The sequence below is a fragment of the Eleginops maclovinus genome, chromosome 2, assembly GCF_036324505.1.
Source record: "Eleginops maclovinus isolate JMC-PN-2008 ecotype Puerto Natales chromosome 2, JC_Emac_rtc_rv5, whole genome shotgun sequence".
Taxonomy (NCBI): Eukaryota; Metazoa; Chordata; class Actinopteri; order Perciformes; family Eleginopidae; genus Eleginops; species Eleginops maclovinus.
The window spans coordinates 15,225,953-15,247,655 of NC_086350.1; the positions used below are offsets into that span (position 1 = coordinate 15,225,953).

The 21,703-nt window shown below is 40.4% G+C and overlaps 4 protein-coding genes across 5 annotated transcripts; 1 reads left to right on the forward strand and 3 right to left on the reverse strand.

Moving 5' to 3' along the window:
* Position 1: 1 nt before the first annotated feature.
* On the reverse strand, positions 2-8,021 carry rad52 (RAD52 homolog, DNA repair protein). 2 transcript variants are annotated; one of them, XM_063908779.1, is made up of 12 exons: positions 8,015-8,021; positions 4,229-4,311; positions 2,987-3,088; positions 2,506-2,599; positions 2,350-2,417; positions 2,123-2,241; positions 1,945-2,020; positions 1,626-1,858; positions 1,347-1,534; positions 838-915; positions 528-755; positions 2-228 (listed from the first exon to the last, which is right to left on the reverse strand). In XM_063908779.1, the coding sequence occupies exons 2-12, from the start codon at positions 4,280-4,282 to the stop codon at positions 167-169; spliced, it is 1,302 nt and encodes a 433-aa protein (XP_063764849.1). In that variant the 5' UTR covers positions 4,283-4,311; positions 8,015-8,021; the 3' UTR covers positions 2-166. The 2 variants fall into 2 exon arrangements, with proteins under 2 accessions (XP_063764849.1, XP_063764840.1); XM_063908770.1 differs by lacking the exon at positions 8,015-8,021 and adding an exon at positions 4,544-4,672.
* LOC134881445 (zinc finger protein 28 homolog) lies at positions 5,171-9,175 on the reverse strand. The gene is made up of 2 exons (XM_063908791.1): positions 8,485-9,175; positions 5,171-8,331 (listed from the first exon to the last, which is right to left on the reverse strand). The coding sequence occupies exons 1-2, from the start codon at positions 8,648-8,650 to the stop codon at positions 7,289-7,291; spliced, it is 1,209 nt and encodes a 402-aa protein (XP_063764861.1). The 5' UTR covers positions 8,651-9,175; the 3' UTR covers positions 5,171-7,288.
* A 131-nt stretch (positions 9,176-9,306) lies between these two features.
* Positions 9,307-11,393, reverse strand: LOC134881418 (zinc finger protein OZF-like). The gene is made up of 2 exons (XM_063908735.1): positions 11,106-11,393; positions 9,307-11,022 (listed from the first exon to the last, which is right to left on the reverse strand). The coding sequence occupies exons 1-2, from the start codon at positions 11,269-11,271 to the stop codon at positions 9,752-9,754; spliced, it is 1,437 nt and encodes a 478-aa protein (XP_063764805.1). The 5' UTR covers positions 11,272-11,393; the 3' UTR covers positions 9,307-9,751.
* A 2,778-nt stretch (positions 11,394-14,171) lies between these two features.
* prr5a (proline rich 5a (renal)) lies at positions 14,172-21,530 on the forward strand. The gene is made up of 11 exons (XM_063908722.1): positions 14,172-14,392; positions 15,510-15,640; positions 17,204-17,329; positions 17,410-17,490; positions 18,023-18,071; positions 18,193-18,250; positions 18,354-18,445; positions 18,536-18,676; positions 19,162-19,297; positions 19,395-19,673; positions 19,755-21,530. The coding sequence occupies exons 1-11, from the start codon at positions 14,315-14,317 to the stop codon at positions 20,042-20,044; spliced, it is 1,461 nt and encodes a 486-aa protein (XP_063764792.1). The 5' UTR covers positions 14,172-14,314; the 3' UTR covers positions 20,045-21,530.
* The last annotated feature ends 173 nt before the right edge of the window (positions 21,531-21,703 follow it).

Consider the following 21,703-nt stretch of genomic DNA (forward strand, 5'->3'; position numbering starts at 1 on the left):
CTTCTGTGGTTATGTTTTTATTGTCTTACAAAACCAGATAACATTTCTCCAAATATCAGAAATAGCAGCAACATTAAAATTCCATGATAACACTGAAATAAATATTAGAACACGTAAAATCTGTTTTAAATGTTGTGATTAAGATGTGGAACAGCATCAGAAAAGGTCAAGTGTCCAGTCGGCGTTTCTTCATGGACTGTCCGTATCTGCATGGACTGAAGGCTTCACCTGTAAGGAACAAAATAAGGTAAGTTTAGTCTTTATAAATAACACTTCAGAGGAAATCCAAAGTGCTTTACATAAGCATTAACACAAAACAAGTGAAACGGAAAACAATTCATAAAAAGAACAGCTAATTAAATGTGCAGAAGTAGAGCTATCTCTTAAAATGACCTTGGGAAAAAGTGTTTAGCCCCAATATAATAAAACTGTTGGGACAGACCTCCAAGTTGCAAAAAATACATCTCCATGCTCTGTTATGAACCTGGGGACGTTTAGTAGAATAGACTCCTTTCATGAAGCCTCACCTGGCCCTGCCAGATACTGGCCCTGATGTTGAGGTCTGTACTGAGCTGGTTCCTGTCCACCGCTGTATGAAGGGGCCTTTTCTGGGGCCCTCTGAGGGGTCTTACTGCGTGTGTGCATCTGGTGACTCGAGGGCGTGCTGGGCCGAAAACCTGTTGGAGGACGGGCGCCTGCAGGGACATCCGGTCCATCGATCGCATCTAGAGTGAAATCCCAGAGCGCAGGATCATCTGCAGGAGAACACAGAGCTGAAGTGACTGTTTCCCCTCACCACTACGAGCTACTGCACCCTCTGCTGGGGGATCACAGCACCTGCTAAATGCTCCTCCACTCTGCCGGGCTTCATGTGTCCTGATGAGGCTTCACTGAAGGCTGGAACACCATGGTGACCTGGAGGAATGGATACTATTCAATAAATATAAAATAAATCCTTAAAGTTTAGAATTAAACGTTGATTTTAACCAGCTGTCTCACACCTGACACTGTCATTATGCTGCCCACATGTTTGAGATTCAATGTTGCAACAAAAATGTGCCTTTCATCTTCATTTAATGTACCAGCGTGGCTTCCAAATTAGAGCATAAAATCAAAGTATTTTAGTCATATGAGGCTCCCTGCAGAACTTTCAGTTGGATAATTAATCATTTTTATGTTTTATAACACAGCTTCCTCTTCCATCTGCAAGTAGAATCCTTCTGTTTTCAGGTAAACAATCTCACACCGGATTATTGTAGGTACAGAGGTGTCATTTTATTGCTTTGAATTGGAGTGTGAGGCCGCTGCTTTAAGTAGAATTCTATCAGTAATCATTAAACCTTTACCTCTTCTGGGTCCTCGTCCAATAGCGACCTCTGAGTTCTCAGTCTTAGCTTGATCCGGTTTCGGCGGCAGCTTCTTCTCCATGTCTCTCCTGAACTTCTCTTGAAGCTGCTGCTGTCGGAGCTTTCTCTGCTGTTTGGGGTCTGTGTGCGTTTCCGACCCGCCACCGTCCAGCAAGTCCGTGAAAGGCCTTAGAAGGACAAACGGAGGAATGCACATTTGGATGCCGACCAAAAGAAGCACTGAAAATAAAAACAGAATCTAGACCCACTGCTGTTTACCTGCCGTCCATGCTCTCACTCCTCCTGTCAGCAGGGGCAGTGGCAGCAGTCGGGGTATGAACCTCTGAGAAGTCCTGGTTCTGGTTGAGGACTTTGGGCTCCAGCACCGCTCTGCTGTTGCTCCTCGCAGATGCAAGCTTTTGCTCCCAGACCAGACTGGACACACGGGCTCTCTCCACAGAGGGCTCACCCTCAATGCGCTTGGTCTTGGCCGGGTCTAGAGGAAGAGGAGGCTTCATGTAGAGGAAACACACATTCAGCATTTTTGAAAGAGAGAAAAAAAAACACAAAATGCCAGAGATTAGATCGTGTATATGACCTTTTTGGGGATCTTGTTGATGGCTAGGAGGTATTCTTTATTCAGGAGGCAGTTTCCAAGAGCATTGCCAAAGCATCTAAACATGAACACAGAAGAAACACAAATTAGTTAAGAAAATTCAGAGAGATTTAATGTTGACTGAAGACTGAAAGGCATAAACAATGAATGATTCCAGTACTTCAGTGCTCTCTTCATGCCATCTGTGACAGCTTCCTTCCTGGCCTTTTCCAGCGACAGAGCTTTAGACTTCATTCCTTCACTGACTCCATACCCTACATCTTCATGAAACGCACCGTCCTGGTGGAAAACACATGTACACACTAAACTTATGTGGACAGCATGCAGGAGAAAAGGAAACATAATGTGAAACAATTCAAATACATTTAATAAAAAGGTCCCTCTAACCTTCAGCATCACCTTGACAAAAGCACTGACTCCGACGTAAAACTTCCCGTTGGTGATATCTATGAAGTCTGTAAATCAGAAGTGTTTCATTAGTCTGACGGTGTTGAAATGGTTTAAAGCATCCTCTGGTGGGACCAGAAGCTCCCTGCTTCGTACCGACATTCTGCTGAGAGATGGAGTGAGACCATCCGTTGTATCCAAACATCTCATTGGCCAGGCCGATCACACGATGTCCTTCAATGTAGCAAACCTGAAAGTCCAGTCCAGAGTTGACATGAGAGACAGAGAGGTGGTATAAGGGTTTTATTTATTAGTGGTTTGGAGAATTTCATTAAAAAGTCCTATTATAATATGTCATAGGAAAAGTAATAAAAAGCTGTGGTATAGGAAAGTCATAAAAGGCATAGAAGAGCATGACATAAATACATAATGTGTCATTGAAAGGTAATAGTATGTTATGGAAAAAGATAACATATCCTCAAATTAGTTTCAACTTTAGAAAGTCATACCCTTGTTAAGAAATCATTGAAGATATTAGCAATAACAACGCATTTGGGTGATAATCATGCAAGTTATAACCCAGCCCGACAAGCTACTTCAAATTGGCTTCCCAGCTGTACAGGAAACAGAGACTCGCCTTCTGTCCACCTGCAGCCACTCTGGAGCTGATATACTCGGGTCCCAGCTTCTGTCGCAGAGCTCTGTCCACCGCCTGGTGCTCCTCCGCTGTGTAGGTCAACTGACAACACATTGCATTTTACTGCATTCAAATAGATGTTCATATATTGAGCTGATACATTTTACAATATTTTGGAAATGGTTTGGAGCAGTGTGTTACCAAATGGGGTAAGTTTTTCACTACCAGTTTTAAGGTAAATAACTGTTCAATTCCATACAACCATTTCAATTCCAATTAAACTGTAGTAGAGAACTTAAAAGTTTCTAATTATATAAGATGTGTATGACGTTATGGACAGGACATCGGCATCCAGGTAAGATTAATTGTACTCAACTTAACATATCTTCAATGAAGAGTTAGAACAAAGTGGTGAGGAAGAAATACTGTCAGACAGTGGAATCAGATTGATTTTCATGTTTAATACACTAATAACAGGGGAAATTAAAAGAAACTGGATGGTAAATGGTTAGAATTCCTCCTTTTTTAAAAAAAAACGTACCCATAAGTTATATTTCATTTCTTGTCATTTTCGGAGTAAGGGGGACAGATACCTGGAGAGGTTACTAAGACATTACAACATCATCTCTCTCATAACGATTTATGTCAAGGGTTTCAAGTCCATATGAAAAGAGGTAAAGTAAGAAGAAGAAGAAGAAGAAGAAGAAGAAGAAGAAGAAGAAGAAGAAGAAGAAGAAGAAGAAGACATACTTTATTAATCCCTTACAGGGAAATTGCTTTCTCTACACTGTTGTGTTGACACACATTAAACACACAGAGGATATACATGCACAAACACAGAGGAAATACATGCACACACAACCACATGCAGAGGAGAGGTGGCAGAGCAGAGAGGCAGCCAGGTACCCGGCGCCAAGGGAGCAGATAGAGGTTAGGTGCCTTGCTCAAGGGCACCTCGGCAGTGGCCTAGGAGGAGAACTGGCACCTCTCCAGCTACCAGCTCACTCCATGCTACCAGCTCACTCCATGCTACCAGCTCACTCCATGCTACCAGCTCACTCCATACAATACAAACAATACAATACATAACTAGCTAACATCGAGACTGGGCACAGATACTGTGATAGAGATGACTGAAGTTCCCTGATAACTTCAGAATCCCTGAAATGTGAACACATGATGCCAGATGTGCAGATTAATAAGATAACGTTTGTGCCCGTTATCTCCCCGTGCAGCACGCACCTGTCCGAAGCACCTGGCTGCAGAGCTGCTCCTCTCCTCGGCGTTACTGGACATGACTGCCCTCCTGTAGTCACTTAAATAAACTGGAGGTGGAAACAGGTTAATGAAGCTAAATGACAACTGCTGTCTTCTCATTAAACGCCTTAACCATCTACTAAGTCACTTAAACGCTAAAATGAACTATAGCTAACGTCAAAGATCTGAACAACTTGTTTTAACCTGTGAGTTTCAGCTGGCTTCAGTTAACATAGTATACACACTATGGTCTAATTCCGACCTAAATTTGATTTCCCATTCATATAAAAACAAACTTACCAGTTAAAATTCAGTTAAAAGTGGACCTTGTGGTAGAATAAGCTAACCAGAGCCGATGTGCTACTTTTAATCAAAACACGTCTGAAGTTCCCGCCCGGATACCAGAGGGAGGGGTTTATGATGCCTTCGCGTACTGTCGGGAAATACAAATGTCACGAAAAATGTCGAAATTATGCTTTTGTATTCTTTTTACTGTTTGGCAGAGTTGTAAGAAGTACTCAGCTCATTCACTTCAGTAAAAGTAGCAATAATAAATTAACAAAAAGTACTGCATTCAAAATTGTACTCAAGTAAAAGTACAAAAGTATTGGTATCAGAATATACTTGTAGTGGCCCATATCAGATTTACAAATATTACAATTACTATGAATGCTTTAATGTTTATGTTGCACTAGGTAAAGATGGGGATTATTAAGAACTCACTGCTGGGGATATATTCTGTATTATAAATCCATCCCTCTAAAGTAGCTAGAAGCCACATTTGAAAAAATGCTAAAGTAAAATATTGCCTACAAATATAGAGAAGTAAAGTAGCATAACATAGAAATAGTCAAGTGAAGTACAAGTCCTTCAAAATTGTACTCAAGTACAGTGCCTGAGTAAAAGTACTTATTTACTTTACACCACTTCTGACAAATCTTTTATTGAAAATCCAAGAGTTGCAAATTGTCAATCCTACCACAACCACTTTAAAAACACTAGCAGTTGGCCTTACAAATGCCTAGCTTTTGATGGTTCAGTTCAACCTGTATAATATGCAATACATTGTATTTTATTATTTTTATTTGGTCCTTGTTGCACTTTAAATAAAAAGATTCAAAGCTGCTTCATAAATAAACCTTCTGGCAAAACTAGCATCCAATCACACCATTACTTTGACAGTCACTACTGTTACTCACTGTGTTACTATCATTTACCCCTCATTATGGAAATATTTTAAAACTAAAATATATAGTAAAATAGCTTCTGCTAGGTGGATTTCATGAAGTCTGTGAACCTTTTCCCACAGCAGTTTTAGCTCGATGGTTTCTGCTGTGTACAGTGGGGCAAAAAAGTATTTAGTCAGCCACCAATTGTGCAAGTTCTCCCATTTAAAAAGATGAGAGAGGTCTGTAATTTTTATCATAGGTATACCTCAACTATGAGAGACAGAATGAGAAAAAAAATCCAGAAAATCACATTGTAGGATTTTTAAAGAATTTATTGGTAAATTCCTCTGTAAAATAAGTATTTGGTCACCTACAAACAAGCAAGATTTCTGGCTCTCACAGACCTGTAACTTCTTCTTTAAGAGGCTCCTCTGTCCTCCACTCGTTACCTGTATTAATGGCACCTTTTTGAACTCGTTATCAGTATAAAAGACACCTGTCCACAACCTCAAACAGTCATACTCCAAACTCCACTATGGCCAAGACCAAAGAGCTGTCAAAGGAGACCAGAGACAAAATTGTAGACCTGCACCAGGCTGGGAAAACTGAATCTGCAATAGGTAAGCAGCTTGGTGTGAAGAAATCAACTGTGGGAGCAATTATTAGAAAATGGAAGACATACAAGACCACTGCTAATCTCCCTCGATCTGGGGCTCCACGCAAGATCTCACCCCGTGGGGTCAAAATGATCACAAGAACGGTGAGCAAAAATCCCAGAACCACACGGGGGGACCCAGTGAATGACCTGCAGAGAGCTGGGACCAAAGTAACAGAGGCTACCATCAGTAACACACTACGCCGCCAGGGACTTAAATCCTGCAGTTCCAGACGTGTCCCCCTGCTTAAGCCAGTACATGTCCAGGCCCGTCTGAAGTTTGCTAGAGGGCATTTGGATGATCCAGAAGAGGATTGGGAAAATGTCATATGGTCAGATGAAACCAAAATAGAACTTTTTGGTAAAAACTCAACTCGTCGTGTTTGGAGGAGAAAGAATGCAGATTTGCATCCAAAGAACACCATACCTACTGTGAAGCATGGGGGTGGAAACATCAGGCTTTGGGGCTGTTTTTCTGCAAAAGGACCAGGACGACTGATCCGAGTAAAGGAAAGAATGAATGGGGCCATGTATCGTGAGATTTTGAGTGAAAACCTCCTTCCATCAGCAAGGGCACTGAAGATGAAGCGTGGCTGGGTCTTTCAGCATGACAATGGTCCCAAACACACCGCCAGGGCAACGAAGGAGTGGCTTCGTAAGAAGCATTTCAAGGTCCTGGAGTGGCCTAGCCAGTCTCCAGATCTCAACCCCATAGAAAATCTTTGGAGGGAGTTGAAAGTCCGTGTTGCCCAGCGACAGCCCCAAAACATCACTGCTTTAGAGGAGATCTGCATGGAGGAATGGGCCAAAATACCAGCAACAGTGTGTGAAAACCTTGTGAAGACTTACAGAAAACGTTTGACCTCTGTCATTGCCAACAAAGGGTATATAACAAAGTATTGAGATTAACTTTTGTTATTGACCAAATACTTATTTTCCACAATCATTTGAAAATAAATTCTTTAAAAATCCTACAATGTGATTTTCTGGATTTTCTTTTCTCATTTTGTCTCATAGTTGAAGTGTACCTATGATCAAAATTACAGGCCTCTCTCATCTTTTTAAATGGGAGAACTTGCACAATTGGTGGCTGACTAAATACTTTTTTGCCCAACTGTATGTTGATCCTCAGGTGTCCAGTGTGGACTGTTTTTCATGTGTCTTAATAAATCACTGCTGCGTCTGAAAACTCTCCCACGTGTTTTGCAAATACACGGCTTCTCATCTCGTGTGAATTCTGGTATGCCTTGTCATTGCTGAAAAGTCACTAAATCTTTTTCTGCAGGTCTTGCAAGGGTACGGCTTCTCACCAGTGTGGATTCTCGTGTGGAGGGTTAATTTACATCGACGTCGGAAGTTTTTCCCACATATTTTGCAAGAATATGGCTTTTCACCTGTGTGGACTCCCAGGTGGACAGTTAAATCACGATTAATTCTGAACCGTTTCCCACATATTTTGCAAGAATATGGCTTCTCCCCTGAGTGGATTCTCAGGTGGACGACTAACTCACATTGATGTCTGAAGTCTTTCCCACATACTTTGCAAGAATATGGCTTCTCACCTGTGTGGGTTTTGAAGTGTACGCTTAAGTTAGATTGATGTTTGAAGTCTTTCCCACATATTTTACAAGAATATGTCCTTTCACCCGTGTGGACTCTCATGTGACGCTGCAATTTTGAGTTGTACTGAAAACCTTTTTCACATATCTCACATTTGAATTTATGAAATACTGACAATGTAGTGCTGTTAACATTGTGGCTTTGACCTCTAATAGTTTTATCTGGCTGGTTTAATTCTGGCTCTGCATTTTCTGACTGGTTTAATTCTGGCTCTGCATGTGTTGATCCCGATTCTCCATACGTTCCAACTTTCTGATCTTGGCTCTCAGCTAGTGGAGAGTTGTGAGAGAGGAGCTGGTGGTCACTGTTTGTGTTTAAAATACCTACTTCTGATGCTTCATAGTGTTGAAGTTGAAACTGTCCTTGAGGTTTTTCCTCAACTGGATTCTGAGTGTCATTGATGGTGAGGTTCAGAGTCTGATCTTCACTGTGATGATTTTCCATACAAGTCGGAGTCAACATAAAGTCGTCAGTCTCCTGCTTCAGTACAAGCTGTTCCTCACTGCTGCACAGCTCTTCCTGTTCCTCTTTAATCTGTGGGGGCTCTGGGTCCTCTTGGTCCAGACAGGAGTTATTCTCTTGAATACAGTGCTGCTGCTCTGCGAGATCCTCCTCCTCTTTACAGACATGTTGCTGAGGGAGCTCTGGAGAAACAGCAAAGAGAATAAATAAGACACTAAAACTTGGGAAACAAATGCAACCCCGTTTAAACACGTATATCTTCTTAACGAGTAATATATGTCATAAATAGACGACCTCAGTGATGTTCTATCCATTAAAAAAAAAGTTGTACTCACGTATCCTGTGTAACTTTATTGTGGGTAAGATTTTCAACAGTCTGCGTTGACGATCAATCTCTTCCTCATACTTGAAGATAGTTCTTTCAACAACTCCAAATATTTCTTCAGCAGCAGCAGTCAATCTTTCGTTGACAAACTCTCTCAAACTCTGAACTGCAGACATTATTGTTGTTTAGTGGCGACGGAAATGTAAAATCACAATACATGTGTTTACGCTAACTCATCGACCGCGTAGCTAGAGTTAAAAGAGCTTGTGCTGTTTACTTCCGGTATGTGTCCCACTGTGGAATTCCGGCAGAAAACTGTGCGGGAGCTTTTCTCTCCGCTTTAACTGATGGAATTGTATTACAAACTTGTGTGTTTATCAAACACGTAACTTTATAAAATAATGACACTGTATCCAAGACACCACTCATAAATGTAACTTCAGCAACTACGATGTTCATTTGCTTTGCTTTACACAAACCTTTTGTACTATTTAATAAATCACTAAAACATCAAATCCATCTTTTTGTTACTCACCAACCAGGGGGTCATCAGATTGATTGCAATGCTGATATTCTCAATAATTAATTCTGTAGCGCCTATCTTTCTAATATGTGTGTTCTCATTTGTGACTGTACCCTAAACAGTCTATGCATCTTTTAGAAATGTCCCTATAAGTCAATTTGTCAACTCAATTAAATGTAACAGTTTTTTGTTCAGCTATACTTGAGCAACATCAGACAATAAGACAGTTAATGTTCTGCTCTAAACCAAATATTTTGCTAAATGCAAAAACAAATTGTCTTTGTACAATTACTATCAAAACACGGCAAACCTGATTCAAATATTTTATTCAAGATCCAAGGGGAGCATATTGTCAATCCTACCACAACTGCTTTCTAAACAGTTAATGGCATTACAAATGCATGACTTTTCATGTGATTTTTTTGTTTTATAGAAATGGATTTGAAGTCCTTGTTGCACATTTACAAAACACATATTCAAAGCTGCTTCATAAATAAAAATTCAGACAAAACCAGCATCCATCAAGATCACACCATTGCTTCTACAGTCAGTACTGTGAACTCCCTGTGGAACTATCATTTATCCCCAATTATGGAAATATTTATAATGTATGTATATGTAACAGTCAAACGAAGGGAACATTTAAAATAAAACATTTGAATCTCTTAATTAAGACATTTTGGTTAAAGTGATGTACATTTAGCTTCTGCAAAGTGAATTTCATCAAGTTTGTGAACACTTTCCCTCAGCAGTTTTAGCTCGATGGCTTCTGCTGTGTATGTTGTTCCTCGCGTGTGTGTCGAGTGTGGACATTTTTCATGTGTCTTAACAAATCACTGCTGCGTCTGAAAACTCTCCCACATGTTTTGCAACTATACGGCATCTCATCTGTGTGGATCCTTAAATGCGTTGTCATTGTTGAACCGTAACTGAATCTTTTACCACACGTCTTGCAAAGGTACGGCTTCTCACCTGTGTGGCTTCTTATGTGGATTTTTAACTCACTACTACATTTGAATCCTTTGCCACATGTTTTGCAGGAATATGGCCTCTCACCTGTGTGGGTTCTACTGTGAACAGTCAAGGATGATACGTGTCTGAATTGTTTTCCACATGTTTGGCAAGGAAATGGCTTTTCTCCTGTGTGGGTTCTTAGATGATTCTTCAATGCGGATATATCACTGAATCTTCTCTCACAGGTCTTGCAATCGTACGGCTTCTCACCTGAATGGACTCTCAGATGGACGGTTAAGTTACATATACCTCTGAAGTCTTTCCCACATATTTTGCAAGAATATGGCTTCTCACCTGTGTGGACTCTCAGGTGGAGGGTTAAGTTACATTTACCTCTGAAGTCTTTCCCACATATTTTGCAAGAATATGGCTTCTCACCCGTGTGGACTCTCATGTGACTCTTTAATTTTGAGTTGTACTGAAAACCTTTTTCACATATCTCACATTTGAATTTATGAAATACTGACAATGTAGTGCTGTTAACATTGTGGCTTTGACCTCTAATAGTTTTATCTGGCTGGTTTAATTCTGGCTCTGCATTTTCTGGCTGGTTTAATTCTGGCTCTGCATGAGTTGATCCCGAGTCTCCATACGTGCCAACTTTCTGATCTTGGCTCTCAGCTAGTGGAGAGTTGTGAGAGAGGAGCTGGTGGTCACTGTTTGTGTTTAAAATACCTTCTTCTGATGCTTCATTGCGTTGAAGTTGAAACTGTCCTAGAGGTTTTTCTTCAACTGGACTCTGAGTCTCATTGATGGTGAGGTTTAGAGTCTGATCTTCACTGTGATGAATTTCCATACAAGTCGGAGTCAACATAAAGTCGTCAGTGTCCTGCTTCAGTACAAGCTGCTCCTCGCTGCTGCACAGCGCCTCTTGTTCCTCTTTAATCTGTGGAGGCTCTGGGTCCTCTTGGCCCAGACTGGAGCTGTTCTCCTGAATACAGTGCTGCTGCTGCTGCTGCTGCTGCTCAGCGAGATCCTCCTCCTCCTTACTGACATGTTGCTGAGGGAGCTCTGGAGAAACAGGAAAGAGAATACTTGTAAATACACGACCTCAGTGTTGTCGTTTTATTTATTTTTTTAAACCGTTTACTCACCAATCCTGTGTAACTTTATTGTGGGTAAGATTTTCAACAGTCTGCGTTGACGATCAATCTCTTCCTCATACTTGACGATAGTTCTTTCAAAAACTCCCAATATTTCATCAGCAGCAGCAGTCAGTCTCTCGTTGACAAACTCTCTCAAACTCTGAACTGCAGACATTATTCGGGTTTAGTTGCAACGGTAAGAATCTCAGTGAACTATAATAACACCCTATTTGCAGTACATAAGTGCAGCTGAAGCTAAATGCGCTTCTGTGGTTTACTTCCGGTGTATTTCACACTATGAATTTCCGGCAGTGACTACCGGGGCTTTTCTTTTCGCATGCAACCATAGGTGGAAAGTAACTAGATGTACCCAAATACCGTACTTAAATACAATTCTGAGACTTGGGTGCATTTCTTTGAGATGTTTGATCAATGCACTCTCTGTTTTTATTATTATTATTATTATTATTATTATTATTATTATTATTATTATTATTATTATTATTATTATTATTATTATTATTATTTAATTGTTCTTATTTTCTCTTGGCAAGACTTTTTAATAGTATTTGATAATGTTTATGGTCTTTGCATTTGTGTTTGATGGGTTAGGGGACCAAGCAAGCTATTAATATCTGTTTTTTGTTTGTTTGTTTGTTTGTTTGTTTGTTTTGTTTTTTCAGTGTGTGTTTCTCTCTATACTATGCATACATGAAAATGTATGTTTTGATATGACATTTTGTATGCTATTTTGTCTATGAAAACTTCAATAAAAAAAGTTTGGGAAAAAAACGAATATTGTACTTTCTTACGTGTTTCCATTTTATGCTACTTTGTAATTTTATTCTACTAAAATTCTGAGGTAATATTGTACTTTCATTCCATTAAATGTATACCTTATGTTTCTTTGCAGCTATAGATTAATGATAAAAACATTAAATATGTAATCAACACTTTATTAAGACTTTAGTTACACCTGGATTAAATTCACATGCTACCCAGCTTTAAATAAAGTAATTAAAATGAGTTCCACCTTTACAAGCTTGATAAACACATTAATAGATCAATGTTGAAAACATGCAATATAGGATTCTGAAACAAGCAAGCAAGTACTTTTACTTTTGATACTTTAAGTATATCTTGATGCCAATACTTTTGTACTTTTAATTGAGTAACAATGCAGGGCTTTTACTTAACAGATCATTCATACATTTTGGTAGGTCTACTTTTACTTAAGAACAAGAGTACTTTTTCCACCTCTGCTTTCAACTGATGGCATTTTATTCAAAACGTGTGTCTCACATCAGTTGCAAAGATGTGCAATCAGTGTACCTTTGTCTCGTCTTTTTTGAGACAAAGTGAACAAAAACAAAACCCCTCCTGTTTTCAAGTATAGATTCTAACTTGTGTGCATGCTCATGAGGGTTTTTAAGATGCAGTTGATTCTGAAATATGTAGTTGTTGGTATCTTTCTTGTATGGATATGATCATTCAGAAGTGACATGTTACCAAATCATTTCCTTGCTGACTTGAATTGTATATTTCCTTCAACTGTGTGGACACTCAGGTGTCACCCCAGTTGTGACTTACATTTAAAAGCTTTTCCACATGTCAAATTTGCCTATGAGTAATACTGTAATTCTCTGACAATTTAGAGTTGTTGACATTGTAACTCCTGCTTGTTTGATGTCTCTGGTTTAATTTAGGCTCTGCCTGAGTTGAATCTGAGTCTCCATGCTTGCCTTCTTTCTTTTTTTGGTTCTCAGCTACTTCAGACACTTTCCTCACATGTAGGAGTCAAAATAAAGGCAGTCAGTCAGTGTATCAGTGTCCCGTTTTAATCTACACAATGCTTTCCCTACTCACTGTTGCAGTGTTCCTCTTATTATTCTTTAATCTGCAGCTCTGGCTTCTCTTGGTCTGGACAATGAGATACCCTTTTGCCCTCTGATATGTCTCCTCTGGGTCTTAAAACTATAACTTCACTTCCTTCAACTTAAACAGTTAATGTGCAATAAAGGTGTTTTGTTCTCGACTTGAGATTTACAAGGTAGAGGAACATTATACTGACCTGGAAGATTCGGTAAAGATGTTTCCGATTTGACCAAAAATCTGACATCTGGTATGTTCTCCTCTACTCTAACTTGAGAGTATATTTTGTAATATTGTCATGTTTCATTTGTTGTTATTTCAATTTTAGAAATAATTGTAGAAAGATGGCCTTTTGACTTCCACTAATAAATGGACATAAATGGAACAACTGATTTATCCACACATCTGATAATCTGACACAATCAACGCATTCGAATCCCTCCTCAAAATTCACCTATTAAAATTTGCCTACTCACTGTAGTGCTTACTTTTATCTGTTTCCAATGAATGTACAAACAAGTCTTTATGTAGGCTGAAAGAAACTTGAATGAATAATTTGTCAATGAATATTTAATAATGACCATACAGTATTTACTCTAATGTGAATCAAACTTTTGTTTTGTATCGTTTTTTGCACCATGCAAGGTGTTATTCTAATGTATTAAGGGGGTGTCTTAATAAGTATACATATAGCCTACCAGTTCTTCTTGCGGGATTTGTATGCCAATGAGACCCAGTTATTCAAATGTACCCATGGAAATAGAGGATTATCTGCCCGGGCCTGCTTTGACAGATGTCAAGGCAAGCATTGATTGGGGTCAGTGCTGGATAATGTGTCTGTCTACTCTATGCTGTATACAGGAGGCCAAATCATAGAGGCCATGTAGGCCTCTATACATTTCTGCACATGAATGTATCTCGGTTGTGCTATGGTTCAAGTTCATTGCATCTTTTGAGGGATGTGTAGGGTCTATATGCCTGCCTATCGTTTGCGTTTTCAAAACTTGATGAATAAAAGGATCACGTGGCCCGTTGCATGCAACAACCCGTGATTCTGTGTTTCTCTTGGATCCCAGTCATTCCCCTGTTTTGAATAAACCTATAAACACAAAGCGCGCACACGTTCGGCTCGCAATCGCGTACACGCGCCCAGGTTCGCTTTGCATCTCGTCAAAACAAAGCGGGGGCGAGCCAGTGAGTGAGTGAGTGAGCGAGCGAGCGAGCGGCGGCGCATGCTTCATGAATGAGTCCCTCTCTACCGCACAGCAGGTCGGACCCTCAGCCTGCACCCTGATGCCCGTGTGGGTGCGCTGACCGGCGGGGAACAGTAAAGGATCCAGCTGCTGATGATCCCAGACAGTGAACGCTTCGCCCCGGTGCTACATGACCGTTTCATCCCTCCAGGACCAACACGACAGGACAAGGCACGGTGAGAGCTACAGTGGGCGGGCAGAGGCGCATGACAAACGACAACTTTGTGGCCATAATCTTACAGTTTTTATCCATACTTTATAATGCATCTGTGCCCATGTCTGTGTGTGTCCACAAGACGATGTTTACAGAGATACTTTGCTTAATTCTCTCGTCCATACAGGTAGAAAAAATAGAAAACCCTCCACGTACGCACGACTGCATGTACATTCCTCCCTGTAGGATAAACGTGGACTGTTGATTGTGTGTCTGTGCAATTGATTGTCTTATGTCCAATAAACAACATGAGGGCTGTAGAGTGGGATATCAATAGACCAGAAAAGCAATAGATCCACATTTAAATTAAAAGTGTTATCGATCTGACTGTATTCGCCCCTGAAAGAGAAGGAGGAGGGGTGAACAAAAGCAAAAATGCCTAGACTGGCCTGGCATGGCATGTCGGGCAGTGTGGCGTCTGTCTCTGTGCCTCTGGCTGAGATCTTGATTTACTCTGATGAGACTCCTGGCCAAGCCTTCTGAAAACACTCAGCTCACCCATTTTATCACGCATGCAGGGTGGCAGAAAAGGAGGCTCGTGTAGACTCTTTGTCTGTGGAGTAACAGCCCAGACTGTTGTTCTCCCCTCTGACCAGGGGATGGTGCTTTACTATGCCCACTGTAATTCTATGGGGGAGACACCCAAATACATTATCATACTGTACAGTCATACTGGCTGTGCGGCTTTTACGGGAATACTTTTCACTCACAGTCATACTGGGCATGTACACACTTGCATTTCCCTTTTTTCTCTCTGATGAAATGTGTGTGTGCAATTGTGACATGGTTAGGGCGTAGCTTGAGCTCTGATTGCAAAACACTCTTTCACAGTATTTAAATAACAGAGTAAGTAAACAGAAAACACCTAGGTCACAAATGGGCAGCTTGTGTTTTTACTTTCATTTGTTGTGTATGTGTGCTTCAGTGTCCTTTATTTTATTTATTGAATCAAAGTAGGTGTTAGCAGGAGTATCATTTCCCCTGATGCCCTGCACAGCTGCTTGGTATCCCTCCTGTTATGTGCCTTTGATGATAGGTTTCATTAATATCCTTTGTTTCCTCACTTATATCTAGATGCTTGATGGACTCCGGCGGAGGCATGCCTCCCGGCCCTCCACCCGACCCCTGTCACTCAACTTCAGCACCTTCTCTGCCCCTCCCCCAAGCCCAGACATGGACAGCAGCAGTGAGCATCCAATCAGGAGGTGAGGCTGGGATTAACATTTCACAACACAGCATCCTGGAAAATGCATGAAATATTAATAAACATTCATAAAAATCCCACCACTGCTCCTCCCAAAGGATTTCATTAAACACCCGAGCGTGCAACACACATTGACCTAATGATCTCCTAGTGGGATGTTTGTATTATGTACATCTCATCAGTTTGTACACTTGCTTTCCGTGTGTGTGTGTGTGTGTGTGTGTGTGTGTGTGTGTGTGTGTGTGTGTGTGTGTGTGTGTGTGTGTGTGTGTGTGTGTGTGTGTGTGTGTGTGTGTGTGTGTGTGTGTGTCTGTTTGTTTAAGGGGGTGTGGAAGGGGTTCTATTGTTGTCTGTGCTGCTGTCGGCAGAGAGTTTGTGGACAGCATGGGTTTAAAATCATAATTTCTACCTATTCTTCGGGTTGCTGGTCATGCCCAGTACCACTTGAAAATATGCTGGGAGGTTGTCTCATATAGAACTAGATTGACAAATTGTATGACAACACTAGGAATCTGTAAATTACTATTGGCTGATGCAAAGCGTGTCATGACAAGCGCTATGGACGATATTCGTGATTTAAAAAACAAAGAAACATAGCATGTCCAGTAAGATATGGGAAAACTTGTTCAAAACAATGTAGAATATATACATTTTCTGAATTGGTATAGTGAAAACATGGAGCCTTGGGGTTACATATATCATTCATAAAAGTTCTGAACATCATAGGGAATTGTTCAAACTAATATATATGTAATACTGTCTGACAGGATAGAAAAATATATGATTGGTTCAACCATTAAAGCTGTAAGGCCCGGGGAAATACAATAAAGAGGAGAACTAGACGTCTCAAATATCAAAAGTATTTTCAGCTTCAAGATCCAGTATCAGGCGGGCTCTAGTCTGACACATTGCACAGCTTTTTTACTTTTGTTATCCTGCTTCAGTTGTGCTGGAAATGGGAGAGCAGGAAAACCTTCTTTATTGTCCCGCATTGTGTCTCCGCTTCCTATCCCTGTTGTTGTTGTTAATAAGCAGAACGACTTCCTCCTCCGCCTCCTTGCTGTACAGTGACAAGCACAACAAAGTTCCAACTGCTTCAATCTGCTAATCCTGCAGTTCCTCCGGCTTCTGTGCTCTGCATAAATATTTGTTAGCATCAATGATTGTATTGTCCTAAAAGAGAGGGAGGAAGTATGCCCCCTGTCAGTGCATGTTCTATTGTTTCCTTCTCCTCTTCTGAGACCTCAGGCAGAGCGTTGGCCCACCTCTCGGCTTGGCTCCACCCATGCTGCTCTTAACGTGCTGCCCCTCTCTCACCATGCATCATTCTGTCCTACTTTTCTCTTCCTCTGTCACTGGCTTCTCTTTCTATTGTCATTGTGCTTTTTCCTTCTCTGTATACTCTATCCCTACCTCGGACTCACACTGCTTATGTTCTGCCCTCTGGCTATCACCTCTGGTTTCTTCTCTGTATGTCAGCTTGTAGCCTGACCGCTTTCTCGCTTGTCCACTACTTAGTGCATACTCTTGTTTCTTACCACTTCCTCTATATCTCTCTCATGAGGACTCTGCACCGGCTGAAGTTGATGAGCTCCCCCAGCCTCAGTGAGCTAGGGAAGAGTGAGAAAAGTTCACCGGAAGACCGAGGAGAGAAGCAGAAGAAGGCAGGATCAAACGCCACCTGGAACAGGTACGCTTAATACAAAGAATGTGCAAAAAAAGAGTTTAGTGGCTAAAATAAAACGAGTGTATGTGTTTGTCGTGTTGTAGCATCCACAATGCTGTCATAGCAGTCTTCCAGAAGAAAGGCTTGGCCGATAACGAACTCTACGTCCTCAACGAAGGTGTCCGGTAAGTTAAGACAGAAACTGCCACACATTCCCTCAGTACAGAGAAAACAACCTTATGTTAGACCATTGATGTCATTTTGTGCTATAATTAGTATAATCACTGCCTGTCCTATGTTGACTAAGTGAACATATTTTTGTGAATGAGTTTATTTGTTTGTGTGTGTCAGTGAACTGTATGTGGGTTTGGAAAGTCATGTGGTTATGCAAGATATGTCATTATCTTTTCCAACCAGACCCATCACTTCTATCCTATCAGCCTCTATTAGAGCCCAGTAAACATATTTCCATGTTAAGTAATGCAACGAGGAGGTGGACCAACGTTTCTTCAACACATAGGAAACTATGATTATAACAAAGGAAAACAGGGAGCTTAAGTAGTTGGGTTTACATCCTGCGGTTATTTTTCATGTCACATGGAATGCAGTTCAGTTATAAATTGCAGGGTAGACACCTTATTTCCACAAAATAAAGATGTTCTGTTTATTGATTGTTGTGTGTGATTCATAAAGTAATCCGAACATTTGTTTCCTCAGGCATCTGTTGAAGACTGAGCTGGGGTTTTTCTTCACAGAGTACCTTCAGGTAATACTAATAGGCTTTTGATATTGAATGATATAGGGTAAGGGTAAGTATATGGTGTCAAAATGAAAGTGGCAGTGTCTCAAATATTCTTATTTTATGGCATATTTCCCTATGTTCACAGAATCAGCTGCTGACAAAAGGCATGGTCATCCTTCGGGACAAAATAAGGTTCTATGAAGGTATGGCTGACTGAAACATGGTCCGAAAGCATTTTGTTGTGGTCCATGCCCATAAACTTAGCATGAGTCAACTCTATTTCTGCTTTATGTGTTATCAATGCAGGTCAGAGGTTACTTGACTCTCTGGCAGAGACGTGGAACTTCTTCTTCTGCGATGTACTCTCGATGCTGCAGGCCATCTTCTATCCAGTCCAGGTACACAACTATCTGGCTGCCTGACAACTTGACTCGATGATGATCATTGTTGCTAAGTTCTGCTGTTTTATGTATCCTTAATGTGTGCAGGGCAAGGAGCCCTCTGTTCGACAGCTAGCTCTGCTTCACTTCAGGAACACCATAGTCCTGAGTGTAAAGTTAGAGGACGCCCTGTCTCGACCTCGGGCCCGTGTTCCCCCCTCTGTTACACAGATGCTGCTTATTCTTCAGGTAAGCCTGTAAACCAAATGACATGACATCCTAGACATGAATATACACACACTAAATGGAACAATAACACCAAGTGTGTTTAGACTCAATTTTGTCCATAATTGAATAGAATAGACAAATTAGTTGTGAAAACTTGTAATTGTAAATCAGTAGGCAACAGTTGATTGTCGATCCGAGCCTACGGAGACAGTAGTGATATTCTCCCTTCCTATTAATGTTTTATGGTATCTAATTTATTTTTATTTTTCTGTTATCAGTGTCTGAAAACTAGTCATTCAATTTAAACAGTAACGTGAAAGACAAACGCTCCATATTCTTACATTTGAGTTGTAAGAGATGCAATAAGAAAACATTTTTGTTATTATTATCAATGGCTTATTGAGTGAATTAATGATCAAAATTGTTTTTTATTATTTTTCTCATGCTCTTGATTTGTTAAGCACCAAGAGTGACTTTAATGCTTGTCTGTCTCTCTGTGGGTGTAGGGGGTTCATGAGTCGCGCGGCATAAATGAGGAATACCTGAGGCTTGAGTCTTTGATTCAGAAGGTAGTCTCGCCCTACCTGGGCACACACGGGCTTTACTCTGAAGACGGGGCTGAGACTCATTGCTGTGTTTTGGGTGAGACTGTGAACCTTAAAAGCAGAGTAAAAATCAGCAAGTGTCTGGTAAGAGATATAAACTTCTCAACCTCCCATCCTTTTTTTATGTCTCTCAGAGAAGCGTTCACCGTGGGGCTGGTCAAAGTCTGCAGATCAACCGTCCAAAAACCCTGTGGTACGATCCAAAAGCTACAATATTCCTCTGCTGCTGACCCCTGTGGCTGAGTATGACCCAGATGCCAGCTCTGTTGGCAGTGGAGGAATTCGGCGCCACTCGGCCTGCGAGATTATAACATGCCTGGAGGAACAAGGACTGGTCTACGCTGACTTGGCCCCCGGATCTGATCTGTCTGGCCCCTCCTCCAACAGGCTTTGTGTGGGCTCTCAGTTCAATGGTATGTCACAGATTAAGATCACTGAAAAACTGAAATCCTACTGTAATAATGCCCAATAATCCAGTATCCTCTCATTCACAGGTATTGTGCAAGCAGGAGCGGGTGCTATGGCCTTGCCTCTTTCGTCTGCATCTATCCTTCCCCTTCATTCCTCAGGAGCTCTGCACGGCACTGAGGCCACAACAACAATGACTGATCTCAGTAAAGGTGCATCTTCCACGCCACCCAGTGAATCATCCAGCCCTGAAACCATTATTGGACAAGTGCTAGACTCTGCAGACTCAGACTCAGATGGGATATTTATTGATTTCCCACCTCACTCCTCAGAGGCTATGGGATACTGCCGTGACAGCAGGCAGAGCACTTTGTAGCTGTGGCTGCTTTAAGAACACACCCTCTCTCCAGTGTGTACGCTAATAATCGGGGAGACAGATTAAAGAATTATTACATCTACATTTCATTAAATTGGTACCATCTTCTGCTCTTATTAGTCCATTCCAAGTGCTTTCACTGGTGAATGAAAACCTCGCAACTCTAAAGTTTCAACTATTTAAGACCTAAAGAAAATCACATTTATCCAACAAAAAGCAAAACAAACCCCAGTGGAATTATGATTATTAATGCTTTAAAATGTTGACCAAGTTTTGACCTTGGGATACAAGCTTTTTTTCAAGGATTTCAAATGTTCTCATTAACACACAATAAGTTGCATTACGTTCTTAAGGGATAAATCTGGTGATATTCAACAATTTTCTTATTGGCAACAAATCTCTGAAAGGACCAATATCAGCATTGAATTGATCCGTGAAAGAACACACATGAATGTGCCATACAGTTGCACTGAGTTGTTTCCTGATTTGCTAAAAAATTGGTACTTTATTTTATAATGTCTCAATTAAACATTAAAGCTGCTGGTACTGTAAACACTCACTACAACATCAGATGTGAATTAATCTGTGGCTGAAAGATGTCCCCAAAAAATGCACTAAAAATACAACTTTTTAACTACAGTGCAGAATTACTCCGCTTTTGGGACGCATTTCTAAAAATGTATGTCTTAAAAAGAAACGACATTTGTTGACAATATACAAAAGATGATGATAATTATAATAATCTTTAACTCAAAGAGGAGCAAGAAAGTCTTTAACTGAATTTAACATCATCATTAGAGTTATGAGGTTTTCAAACAGCATCAGTTTCTTGCCTCAACTAATAAGAAGGCTCTTACAGCCACCATTTACATGGAAAAGTGACAGAGACTTTACATATTAATCATGGATTGTTTTGTATATGTGTATTTTATATATTCTGTTCACGCTTTGTTGTCTGCTATTAGCAGTAACAGTAATGAGGTCTTCTGCTCTCTCTTTTGTACTACATCTAATGAAAATGTAGACTTGAATTGTTTTTATTGTCAGCGGCGTTCATAGAGGTTTAATGCAAACTTCTTATCTTAGGGCAGACATCAGTGTGACAACATTTGCTTTTCTGTATTAGCTCCCTACAGCAGGACTTTGAGGAATGATGATGTTTATTGTTTACATTTGATAAAGACATGAACATTTTTGACTGAATGTCGTCTCACACACTGTATTTTGCACCACCACTATGTTGTAAATAAAAATGCATTGTTGTTTTTTAGGACAGCTTGATAGTGTAAAGTGAGCTTTTACCTTTAAATGACTTGAGATTTTAATAAGGGCTTTTTAACTGAATCTTTTTCAAACAATGTTTTACCTCAAGCGTTTTGTACTTTACTTTTTTTGACAATCTATGATGTCTTCGGAGTTGTACTTTGTATTAATTTGTTATACTAGCCCAGTAAAAAAATAAATACATTTGAATAGTATTTAAAAACATTGGTTATCGCCTTCTATTTTACACAATTGATTAAAAAAAGTTTCCCTGATTAATACTGCCATGTGTATAAGTAGCTACACAGGCTTCTTATGTGCTTGGACATTAGGAAGACGGGATATACAGTCAGAACTGGGTTTATTTGTATCTTTTAGTCAAACTCCATTAAGCAA